We start from the raw sequence: 12,737 nt of genomic DNA on the forward strand, positions 1-12,737 counted from the left end.
ATCACCACCACAAGATTTAATTGATATGAACGGATCTATATCTTCTATAGTTCCTATTATAGCATAAATTTATCATAAGAGTCCATCAAGTTACGGGAGATATGAGGCTTAAAAGCAATTTTATTATGACAAATGTACAAGATCAGATTTATAAGAAATAACAATGAAGTTAACAAAAATGTAAGGAGCAGACAGTAACACCAACGACCGGTCTACTAGGATCTGTACACAGTGGACAGGGTGACTTCCCTCCCAGATTCATCATGAGGTAAATAGGAAACTCTGTTAACACTTCAGTCATTGGCACCGATGCCCCACCCCCATCCCATAATTTGCCTCCTTGTGTGTTTGCCTCTGCTCCTTTACGTTCCTTGCTACTGGTTATTTCATAACCGCGAGATACATATTAGAACATTCTCCTCATCCCCGTGGAGAATATTAAACAACGTTACATACAACACACAGACATCAACATTCCGGTACTGACTCAACCCACCAGAACACACACTTCTATTACATTTGTAGAATTAGATTTTCTATATTCTGTCCAACTAATCTAATAGCTAAATATTGTGTATAGAAGCCTGTGTTGTGTGCGCTGCAAGCAGCACATACAGGTTTTGTCTTGGAAGTCGTGTTTTGGCCATTGTCAGTATCAAAACGGTAAAATGATAAATAGAGTGGTTTATCCTCTGAAGACCATGCTGAGACTTAATTTACAAAATATCTTACAAACAGGCCTCATTTCCTCTCTGCCACACCCTATATTACTTCCTACAATAACTTGCCCTTTACTTGCAGGTCAGTTAGCGCCGACCACTCATCACTGCAAATGATGAAATATCCCGGTATCTGCCTCACAACAGGTCAGGAGATAACATCCTTAAAACATGCCAAAGTTTTCAGGTTTGGTTACAAAACAAATAGTTGTGCCAATATTACTTCCCTACAAAAGAAAATGATTAGAAACTCATGCAATCCCAAAAGAATTGCCCAATATATTTTTCCATGATTTAAAAAATGCCTCTAAATATATTACAGCAAAAACTACAGATATACACAGACTGGTTCCAGCAGAGGTCAGTGAAGTCATTGGTTTGTTTTACTCATTCTGTCCGTTCCCCGACTCCGGCTGCTCAAAACTGCCTCCTGACAGTTCAACACAAAATATTCAAACATGATATCCGTAATCGGTGACGATCTGTGTTGAGGTCTTAAAGGTTGGTACTTTATTGCAACCTGACCCAAACGACAACGCAGGATCTTAAAAAGAGAACGATTAAGATGAAATAGGTTTGTTGTTTAATGCAGGAAGATCCGGGGGAAGAAATTAAATTTCAAAAATAAAAAGAGGGGCGTTTCAGAGCTAAGTGTTATTTTAGTTGATAAAAACCTTAGATCTGCAGGTTTTTGAACCTTCTATGAAGAACAATGTACAAAGAAAAGACACTTTACAATTCACTTATAGAGACAACAACAAATATTTAGATATACAAAAAGTACTTTAAAAAAAAAAAAATCACAAAATGTAATATAAACTTTATATGAGGCATCTACACTAGATCTCACAATTAGGAGGGACAAGCAAGTTTTACTTCGGAATCTGTTTCCCCAAACAGACAAAAACTGGGAATTTATTACCGATACTGATGGCAGCAAATGCAGATAAGATATATGTATACAATATATAAAAAGGCTAATCTATCATTAAACAAAACTTCAAGGTTAAGGGCTGACAAATGAAGGTTGGTCAACTAGTCCATCACATATATACATTCACACCTTCATCGGATGCAGGGGTTGAATTTATACGTGTGACATCGAGGGTGAAAACGGTGAACAACCTACAACACAGCACAGTGTCCCAGCTGTGGTGTGTGTGCGTTAGCTTATCAAATACGTGACTCAAATGTACCCGACATGAAGCTTTCTGCTTAAAAATACAGGTTTGGCATTTTCTAATAGAAGCTCTCTGACAGTTCAATGGCTGCCACAGTGCGTCTCTATGAAGTATAGGATTTTATCCGGACGCTTGGGAGCTTAGCATTAAGGGGAAAACTCACACACACACACTCACACTCACACTCACACACACACTCACACACACACTCACACACTCACACACACTGACAAGTTACATCCATCTGTTGCTCGGTGTGAGTAGCAGATAGATATAATATGTCAGAATACTACATCATTCTTTGTCCCAAGGCAAGATGCAACCACTTAACGGACGGGCGGTTCATATCTTCTCGTCAAACTCTGTATTTAAAAAATGTCAGTTACTCGGACTCATCAATTTTCGGTTTTGATAATCTGCAAATTAATTTAAATCAACTATGGTCCCAGTGATTTAGCCTTAACCTACGTATTCGTTTATTTTCTAAAGAGTACATGATTTCAGTGCCAATTCTCCCTCTATGTAGATGAGTACCAGAACAAAATTTAAATATTTTTGATTAGGTTAAAAAAGTGCAACAAGAGAAATGACACATTTTTTAAGAAAAGGCAGATTTCATGTTTGAGTGGATCTGGATGATCTGCAGGTGACATTATTATTACCAAATGGAGGCTTGATCGGTTGGTGCCCTTATTCATTGTTTTGCAGTCCCATAGGGACAGCTACAGTCCGGTAACTGAGATCCAGTTCCTGCTGTAGCAGAGACTGTTCAGTATCAAGCTCCTGATGACACAAGTAAAAATGCACAACAAAGAAGTGTTGTGGGGGAGGAAATAATAAAGTTAAGCAATATAAAAATACAACAAAAAATGAACAGTACACCATTTGTTTTTACAATTGTTCGTTATTGCAGACGTAGTCCACTAGGTCTGTGACTCCTAACAGGTCATCTTCGTCGTCATCCTGTGCTGCCATTTCCTGGCCCACCAGACCATTTGGTGCTATAGCAGTGGCTGGTGTTGTTGTGATGTTTTTGGATGGCTCCAGATGTGGGATCAAGTCCGGAGCGGTGGCCGGGGGGCGGGTGATGAGGCCCTCGAGGCTCTTTATAGGGTTCTGTCCGTTGGTGGGTGGCAGCTCTGCTAGATTGCAGTCCAATGGGTTTGTTCCCTTTGACTCCTCCTCTGCTTTCTTGTCCTTGGGTTTTGGCTCCTCCTCCTCATCGTCGTCGTCCGAGTCGATGCGGTTCACCCGTTTGCGGATGGGACGGTCCTCCTCCGAAGACGAGTCGTCCGAGTCGTCGTCCGAGTCGTCGTCTTCAGATGCTCTCCTGCGTTTCAGCGCCAGCCGTCTGCGACGATGCCGCGAGTCTTCTTCTGAGGAATACACTCTCTTCTTCACCCTCGACTCTTCCTCTGAGTCTCTGGAGAAACTCGCTGAAAGAAGAAGACAAAAGGAAAGAAACATTGGCCTCCTGTAAATATATAACATACTGAAACACATGCCGTTAAATGAACAGTTGGGTGCGTGAGTTTCTGACTGACCGTCGCTGTCTGAGCTTTCTTGCAGGCGTCGGTGTTTCATTTTGGGCCGGTTGGTTTCTGCCTGAGAGCCTTCAGACTCCGACGTCTCGCAGTAGTTCACCTGCTTCTTTTGACTGCGTCGAGACCGTCGCCGACTCATGTCAAGATCACTGTCGCTGAACTCGCTGGAGCCTTCGGTCGCTGGACACACAGACACAAGATCAGGTCATAAATGACAGCGTCGGGTTTTACACTGACGACTAAACATCTACATTATGATCTGAATACCTATTTCATCTTCTTCATCGTCCTCATCCGACTCTTCTTCCTCATCGTCTGAGTATCCTCTTGGTCTTCGTCGCTTTCTGGAGCTGCGTCGTTGCTGTAGCGGCTTCCTGCTCCGTGAAGGAGCGTGATGCCTACTGCTGCCGTTGCTGCCAAAGTCGCTGTCATTGGACCCCACCTCAACTTCAGCCTCCGATTCATTGTCCGATACAACAAATTCTTCCTCTGAGCTGTAGCCACGGGAAAACAAAGGCATAAAGGTGAATTACCTTTTAAATATTAGGTTCCCCCATCCTTCATAGCTGCATTCATTCTTACCTTTCGCTGAGGCAAAACTCTTCTTCACTTTCCTCCTCGTCCACGGTGCTGTCGCTGTCCAGGTCATTGAGTCGCCTGCGTTTCTTTCTGCGCTGAGCAGCAGTGGGCCGCGCAGGCCGGCCGTTCTCCTTCCCCTCCTCTGCTTGAAGGATGGTGGATATATCCTTTCCTCTGTGGCCTGTGATGTTGGCCATGTCCTTACCCCGACCGGCTCCTTTTGATAATATGACAGTAAAGGAGTGGTTTACTTTGGTTTTTATGACACAAGCTTGACACCCATATATGAGGACACAGTTTTCAGTATCAGACTAGGAACGAGTCTTCCTACCGCCGCCCTCTGCTTCTTTGATGTCTTCCTCGATGGCCTCCTCGATTGCTTCGTCGAATTCATCAAATCTGCAAAAAAAAAAAAAAAAAAAGAAAAACACAGCACAAACAAGAGTCTTATTTTATGCTCTGCTGATCACATTGAAGCCGTAGAGTTCATCAAGTTTTTGCTCAATTTATTTTGTGCCACCTGCACTAAAACCTGTCCAAAATCTGCTCTGCCAAAAGTAACTGCATCTGAATCAGTTCCAAGTGAGATGAAAAGACAGTTTTAAAAAGCACTGGTTACTAGAACAATTCAACAGAACTTGCTGCTGGTTTTAGAACACATGGACGCACACATGTACCTTCTTCACTTCTGTAACATAACCATTTTTTAAAGCTTAGCACACGTTCAAACCTGTAGCTGATGGTTTTCTTTGCTCTTGTTGACCTTCGACCCCAGCTCTTACTCCGCTTCACTTCTTTCTTCTCTTTAATTATGATCTCAGGCTTCTCCTCCTCTGCTTCCACCTGCATGGATGTAGTAACAGTGACAGTTGTTCGTTTTTAACAGTAGTATAGTGAAGTATAGTGGTGAAGTAGTATAGTAAAACTTGGTCAAGGCTTTTGTGGCTCAACTCTAAACTCTACTGGCACATTTCGTACTCACCGTGGGCGTGATGATGTTTTCAAGACTGATGCCAACGTAAATGAGACGCTCTTTTCTGTAGGAAATATCACACAACAGGAAAGGTCATCTCATGTGATAACACTAACAACATGTAGTTCAAAACCTACAAACAACACAATGTCTGACAGATCATTTGCTGCTTAGTCGTCACCAACAGTTTCTCCTGAAACGTGGCCCTTGTGAACACATCTATGATCAACAGCAGAAGTGGAAAATGTCTCACCTCCTCTCAGCTCGCTCCTTCTTTTTCAGAGCAGCGTCGAGGTTCTGTAGCTGCTCTTCTAGTTTGTCACAGAGCTGCTTCTACAAAGGGGAAGAAATTATTATTAATATGACGTGTAGCCTTTTGAGATGTTTAAGTTCTGGCTGGTCCGTACATGTTGACAGGGTGGACAGAACCATTCTCCATCAGGGATGATCATGAGGGGAGGCCTCAGGCAGGCTGTGTGGTATCCGTTGTCACACGAATCACACAGTAAGATCTAAAAAATAAAAAAGGTGCGGATTAAACAAACTTTGTAAAGTTCGAGGAGCTGCTGCTCATATTACATGATTCCTCGTACTCACCAGCTCAGGATGATTTGGAAGACCACAGTGTTTGCAGGGGTCATCGTTTGGAGGTAGGTCATCGTCTGAAGACGTGGACGAGTCCGAGCTTCGTCTCTCTCGGTTCCGATTCCGCCTCTTGCGGCTCCGCTCGACCTTGTAGTCTTCATCGCTGTCGTCCTCTTCCTCCGTCTCCTCCTCCTCCTCGCTAGACTCCTCGTCGCTGTTGCCGTCCTCGTCTTCGGAACTTTTCTTTTTGCGGCGCGTTCGTGTGTTCGACCAGCGAATCTTCCGTCTCTTTCGTCCCTGAAACAGAACAGAACCATTCATCAACCAAAGCTTGTGACTTAACACAACTAACTCATGCAGTCGGACCCTTACCTTGGGTTTGGGCTGGCCCTCTTGATCCGGCTTTTTCTCTCTGGGTTTCTTTTGAACAGCCTTCACCAGCACCTCCTCGTCCTCCTCCTCGTCCTCCTTCTCTTCTTTGTCTTTCTCGTCCTTCTCAGCTGGTGGAGCCTGCGGTTTCTCACTCTTCTTGTCATGGACCTCCACCGCCTTTGGTGTCGGCCTAGAGATCCTCGGCGACCTCCGAAGAGACCTGCCCACGTTTGTATCGGACTCTGAATCCCCTTGTCTCTCCTCCCTCAGGAGTTCTGCTTTCCTTCGATGGGCCGGGAGCCTAATTCTCTGACGACTGCCAACAACCCGAATGTCTGATCGATCCCTATTTGTCGCCTGTTTCTCCTGTTCGCCACTTTTGCTCTTACTTTCCTCGTCGGTGCTCTTATCGGCCTCTGGTTCTTTGCTTGGACGGTCTGGTTTCTCAGGTTCACCCGAGGACTTGGCCTCAGAATCCTTGCTCACATTTTCATGAGCAGACTCGTCTATTTCCATGGAGGTTTCACCATTTTTATGTTCCTCTTCCTTTGTTTGATCAGTAATTGAGGGTTTATCTGTTGTGGGATCCTCAGCAGTGTCTTTATCTCCACATAGCTGTTCCTCGTTGACTTTTTGAGGTTTTTCATTATCGGGGTCTTTTTTACTTTCTGATGATGTATTCTCAACCTCAGTTTGGTCTTGCTTTTCTTCTTTTTGGTCAGATTTTCCAGAGACCTCCGTCTTTTCAACAGGACTAGATGGTTTGGCTTTTTCTTCAGATGTTTCATGTGCAGCACAGTTCGTCTCCATTTTGTCATCCTCTTGTGCCGTTGTCAGATCCTGTTTAACGGCCACTGCCTCTACTTCCGACAGGCTAGACACAGAGTCACTCATCTTGGTAACATCATGTATTGCGGCGTCTTCGCTGTTGACAGACGTTGTCGTGTCTTCAGGCTTCTCTGTCCGGTCAGTATTTCCTGTCTTTTCAGTATCACTCCCAGAGGGCTCGCTGTTTTCCTTCGGCGTGATCTCTTCATCTTTGATGTTACACTGCTTCTCAGCAGGTTTACACGACTCAGATTTATTCACCTCTTCAATAGGAGAAAGCTCCAGTGCCTCCTTAGTGTTGGAAAGTTCCTTTGATTCATCAGTGATTATTAAGTCGCCTGCGTTTTTATTAGCAGGAGAACATTGAGTAACTTTTTGGGTGTCTGTGTTCTCACCATCTTTTAGCGTTTCTGTCAGTTTGGTGACAGGTGGTGATGCAGTGTTTTCAGAAAGATCAGTTTTCTTCTCAGGATCTGTGGCTACAGATTCAGTTTTTGTGTTATTGTCTACTTCCTTCTCTTGCGAGTTATTGGATTTCTCTACATTTATTTCAGATATTTCCATAGGTTTTGCGCCTGTTTCAATCACATCTGCCTGCTTTGTTTCCGATACAGACGTCTTGGTTTTCTCCACGCTTGAAAACTTTACGTCCGATCTAGATGTTTTAGCTTTGTCCACGTTGGCTTTCTTTTTTTCCAATACAAATGATGTCTTTGATTCTTTCACGTTAAAATCCTTTACGTCCGATACAGATGATGTCTTAGTTTGTTCTACATTTGAATCCTTTACGTCCGATTCAGATGATTTACTTTCATCCACGTTGACTTTCTTTATGTCCGATACTGTTGATGTCTTAGTTTGTTCTACATTTGAATCCTTTACGTCAGATACAGCTGTCGTCTTAGTTTCTTCCACTTTTGAATCCTTTACGTCCGATTCAGATGTTTTACTTTCATCCACGTTGACTTTCTTTATGTCTGATACAGATGATGTCTTCGATTCTTCCATGTTTAAATCCTTTACGTCAGATACAGATGTTTTACTTTCATCCACATTGACTTTCTTTATGTCCGATACAGATGATGTCTTCGATTCTTCCATGTTTAAATCCTTTACATCAGATACAGATGTTTTACTTTCATCCACATTGACTTTCTTTATGTCCAATACAGATGATGTCTTCGATTCTTCCATGTTTAAATCCTTTACGTCAGATACAGATGTTTTACTTTCATCCACGTTGACTTTCTTTATGTCCGATACAGATGTCTTTGATTCTTCCATGTTTAAATCCTTTACGTCAGACACAGATGATGTCTTAGTTTGTTCTATGTTTGAATCCTTTACGTCAGATACAGATGTTGCCTTAGTTTCTACCACTTTTGAATCCTTTACGTCTGATCCAGATATTTTAATTTTATCCAAGTCTGCTTCCTTCATGTCTGATGCAGAAGATGTAATAGTTTTCTCTATCTGATTTGACTCTGATGTGTCCATGTCTACGGGGTCTGGTTTTTCCTCCGCGTCCCTTGTTTCTGTTTCTTTGGGTTTAGCTTCATGGTTTAATTGTGAGTTGCCCGACTGATCGATCGTTAATGTTTTATCAGTTACCTTTGATGAAGTTGTCTTGTCTTCAGTACAAGTCTCCTCTCTGTCTGCCAGTTTTTCCATTGTGGATTCACGCTTTTCATGATTAGAAGATTTCTGTGTGTCTGCATTATTAACATCTTTGAGTGAGGGTGTTGACTCTGCTGTTGGTGATGAAGCAGAATCGTGTGCGTCCCTCTTTGCTGATTCTGTAGTCTCTTTTTCTGCCTGTGCGTCTTTCTTGTCCAGGTCAGCCTGATATGATCGGACCACTTCTGTGCTCTCATCTCTGTCTTTTTTATCTGCGGACAGTGATTCATTTCCTCTGCCAACTGCAAATTTACCTGTTGCTGATTCAGTATTCTGCTGTTTGTAGGTGCTGGAGTCTTTTAACGGGTCACTTAACCGACTCTGAAAATCTTTAACTAATTCAGGCTGGATTTCACCATTAACATGATCATTTAGTGCAGTCTTTGTCTGTTCGGGAATTGTGTCAGAATTCAAAGTTTCCCTTACCTGAGTAACAGATGGATTTTGAACTGTAATGCTGCTACTTTTTTCAAAGTCTTCACTAAACTTCATTCCTCTTTTTTTTAAAGGGATTTTGGCCTGCTGGTCATTTTTAATAGTCTGCTGGATGTCTTCTGCAGTGCTCCTCTTGACCTCCTCGTTTCTTTCTGACTTTACTGATAAACACGGACCTTCAGACACCTCAACCGGCTCTTCTTTAATGTTATGAGCCTTTGTGGTATTTTCTGAATGAATTTCTGTTTCTGATTTCAAGTCGTCTTTCTGTGTTTCCTTTTCCTTGTCCTCGGTCTTTGGCAAAAGTGTGTTGGCAGGCTTAGTGGAGTCCTTGCTGTCTTCATCTGACGTGTCATCTGACTTTCTAACGTCATCTATAATGCAATTATGAAGAAAAAAAACATTAAAAACATGACAATATGCCACCCGATTAATAGAAAACTGTTTAGAGGAAGCTTTACCTTTATTCTCTTCACCGCCTGGTTTGCTTTGCTGTTTTAGCTCTTCCCGTTTCAACAGTTCAGGGTCAATTTGTGTCTTCAACAATGCCACAACCTCGGCCAAGTCGTTTCTATCTCTGCAGAGAAAAGGTGTTGATGAATGTTATCGCTCCATTTGCAGAGTAAATACAACAGTGTACTGCTTTTTATACAAATCATTAGCATGGAAATTTAATTTCCCAGTGCCTGCAGCATATGTTCTCACTAACACTAGGATTTGTGTGTTTACCTGACGATGCACTTCCATGATGACCCATCTAAATCATCCTGCTCCTCCAGATAAACACGCACATTATTGTCTTGGTCCAGCTGAAACCAGTACATCTGACCGTCTTTGTCCCTGCCAATCGGCTGCAGACGCATTTTATCTGGATCCTCTTCATTGATGGCAGTTTTGAACTTCACATTTTCATCAAACTGACACTCACACAAATACTGGAGAAACAACAGAATGTTTCACAAATCACCAAAGCTATCACATGTCTTATAATAAACCATTTATTAAAAACAAAAACTTACTTTAAGTATCCCCGTCTTGCACTCCACTGATAGTTCCTTGTATCCCTTTTCCTCGAGTTCCCACGCCCATGTTGTGTTGAAATCTTGGCATACCTGTAAGGAATGACCAAAGATACAACTGTTAGCCTGCATTCATTCAACATGAAATTCTAAAAATATTTTTGTTCAAATTAATTTGTTTTAATTTTGGTATTCCACTGTCTGCACTGTCACACTAACACACACGCATCATTGCCCAGCTGATTCGGAAAACCAAGTACATTGTAATCATTACTGTGTGTAAAGTAAGTGCTCAATCATTAAATAAAATGCCGGTACAGTTACAGCTGATGCAATGGAAATGTGTGACTTAAAATTTCATTGTAGTATTGTAAAGCTGGTCACATCTCTAACACTGCTAGATGTTTGAAACTAGAAAAACACTAAATAAACATCGTTGAAAGTTGTCATGTTATTACTAAAACCAAAACCTCCACAGTGGAGCCATGTGGAGCATGTTTTTGGTTTTTAAAGGCTAACAACTTTTTAATACTCCTTGATGTTGCAATCACCTTTTATATACAAACTTATACTGTAAAGATAACAGGCCAGAGATTAATCAGTTTTAACATAAAGCAGCACTTTTAAGTCTTTGTTTTTGCTACTAAATTGTACTAAAATGTTCATAACTTGTTTGTTTAGTTGGCTTCATGTAAAATAAAAATAGAAACAAGCGGTTACCTTTACTAGATACTTCTCCCACCTGTCTGCAGACACTGACTTGCCAATTTTCCTCAGCAACTTCACATGAAGATCAACCAGCAACTTTGGTACTAAGGAAAGATTACACAAAGTGTGTCAGAAGGTAATTTCAGAGAGGAGCATAGTTTGCAAGACACAAAGCTACACCGTCCAAAAAAAATAATTAAATGAATGAAATTAATATAGTGAAAGCTGACAAAATGCACACATATATAAAAGTGTAGTCCTCCTCAAAGGCTCAATTTTGAACTAATTGAAACTATGATGTCGTTAAAAAAAACAAACAGAACACATACATCTAAAACTGGGTGTCTGATTTTAACGTAAAACATGAGTAAAGGAGTAAAAACGCCTCCAACGTCTGATAATCCCAATGTGGCCATGTGCCCTCACATCACCCTACAGTTTAAAGTTTAAAAAGCTGAGTCTGGTTTGTTCAGAATGCTAAAATAAAAATGCTAGACGATAACTGGTCCATGAGACGAGGTCCGGAGTAAAAACGCTGCACCCAGGTTTGTGCTGATCACACTGTGATACTATTAAACGCAAGTGAGGTGAACATTGTTGACACTCGCCTGCGTAAAGCTACGCAACGGAGTACAAACTGTCAAGTCAAGCACCGTTAGCCACACAACCGGAAGTGAAACGCATGCGAGGCGATTCTTATTTATATTAAAATTAGCCAATTAATAAAAAAGCAGAATAGCGAATACAGTCATATACTTGTATACTTCCAACACACATTCAAAGCATTCATAGCATAGATAACATTTGCAAATGATCCGCTAAAACGACGACGCTTTAAGCAATACGAGTTTTACTTTGAAATGATGGACCGGATGTTCTTTTTGTTACCGACGTCTTGACGATAACTGAGCGACCACTACATGACAAAATATTTTAACTGTATATAAAAGTGCACACTTTCATGTCTGTCTCGCACAATGACACTTCTACGGACAAGGCATCAAAGTCTGCGATATGTTGCATGAACTCCTGCCGCCTTCACTGCCTCACGAACACTGTTATCAACGCACAGTTGTGCCTAGGTTGTGTTACGAGTACGTTACAACAGCAGATAAAGGCAGCTTGGAAAAAATTAAGCCCAATTCAAAAGCTAAAAAGTGAGAAAAAGCCTCGACAAATTCGGCCAGCTTGGACCTGGATATACACTACATTATGCCCAGACACCTTTTTTATTTCGAACAACAGCTCGAAGATGCCGTAAACTTGTATTTGAGTAAACAAGACGGCTAGAAAACCACACAATAACACACAACTAGCTAACATAGCTGCTAGCCTGTTAGCACGGTACCATTATCATTAATGCAACGGTGAAGTCTCTCCTCCTCCCCGTAAGCAGCTGGGTGATTTCCGCCCTACCTGAGGATGTGTCCTGCAAATATCTCTCCAGCTGAGGAAAAGTGAGCTCCGGTAAGTCCAACAACGCTCCGTACCGCTCCAGGAAGGAGCAAATCACGGCGTAATTTGGACACAAACCGGGGGAAGAACTCGCCGTTGCCGCCGAAGCAGCCATCTTTTCCACACCAGTGTAAAGCCAGCCGAAATCAAATCAAGTACTTCCGGTGTTGCCAAAATAAAACAGGCATACGCATGAGTTCTCGATGCAATTCGATTTTCCTGAGTGGCGGAAGAAGATCAGGAAAATGAAAGATAAAAGTAAAAAAACTGTACTCAAGAATAAAATGGAATAATATTATTTTACAGAACAAAAAAAGTTTGTTTTTACCAATGGATAATACATTTTCATACTAAGATCCATATTTATGTATTTTACTTAAATATATTAATATTGCAGCATACTTTACATACTTGTTGGTCAGAATAAAGAATTTGTTGTTCATTGTGTGCACTGATAAGTTATCATTTGAATTAACAAACCTTGTGAAAATGTCAATAAAGAAAAAATATCAATCAATTCTTAAGTTATTGTGTAAAAGTCACAACTGCAAATATTTAATCTTGTTTTTGTTAGGTAAATATTTCCTCAGACCTAAAACCTTGATTGTGATTATTATTATTATCATTATTATGTGCAATACAACAAGAGCCCCTAACCCCTG

The 12,737-nt window shown here is 41.4% G+C and overlaps 1 protein-coding gene across 1 annotated transcript; it reads right to left on the reverse strand.

The window, feature by feature from the left end:
• Positions 1-102: 102 nt before the first annotated feature.
• On the reverse strand, positions 103-12,219 carry rsf1b.1 (remodeling and spacing factor 1b, tandem duplicate 1). The gene is made up of 16 exons (XM_029172776.3): positions 12,037-12,219; positions 10,633-10,724; positions 9,913-10,005; positions 9,623-9,828; positions 9,355-9,470; positions 5,954-9,267; positions 5,594-5,878; positions 5,404-5,508; positions 5,250-5,329; positions 5,006-5,060; positions 4,754-4,866; positions 4,355-4,422; positions 4,027-4,240; positions 3,712-3,938; positions 3,445-3,624; positions 103-3,336 (listed from the first exon to the last, which is right to left on the reverse strand). Exons 1-16 carry the CDS (start codon positions 12,188-12,190, stop codon positions 2,792-2,794), a joined length of 5,847 nt encoding a protein of 1,948 aa, XP_029028609.1. The 5' UTR covers positions 12,191-12,219; the 3' UTR covers positions 103-2,791.
• Positions 12,220-12,737: the final 518 nt, after the last annotated feature.

The sequence above is a fragment of the Betta splendens genome, chromosome 14, assembly GCF_900634795.4.
Source record: "Betta splendens chromosome 14, fBetSpl5.4, whole genome shotgun sequence".
NCBI lineage: Eukaryota > Metazoa > Chordata > Actinopteri > Anabantiformes > Osphronemidae > Betta > Betta splendens.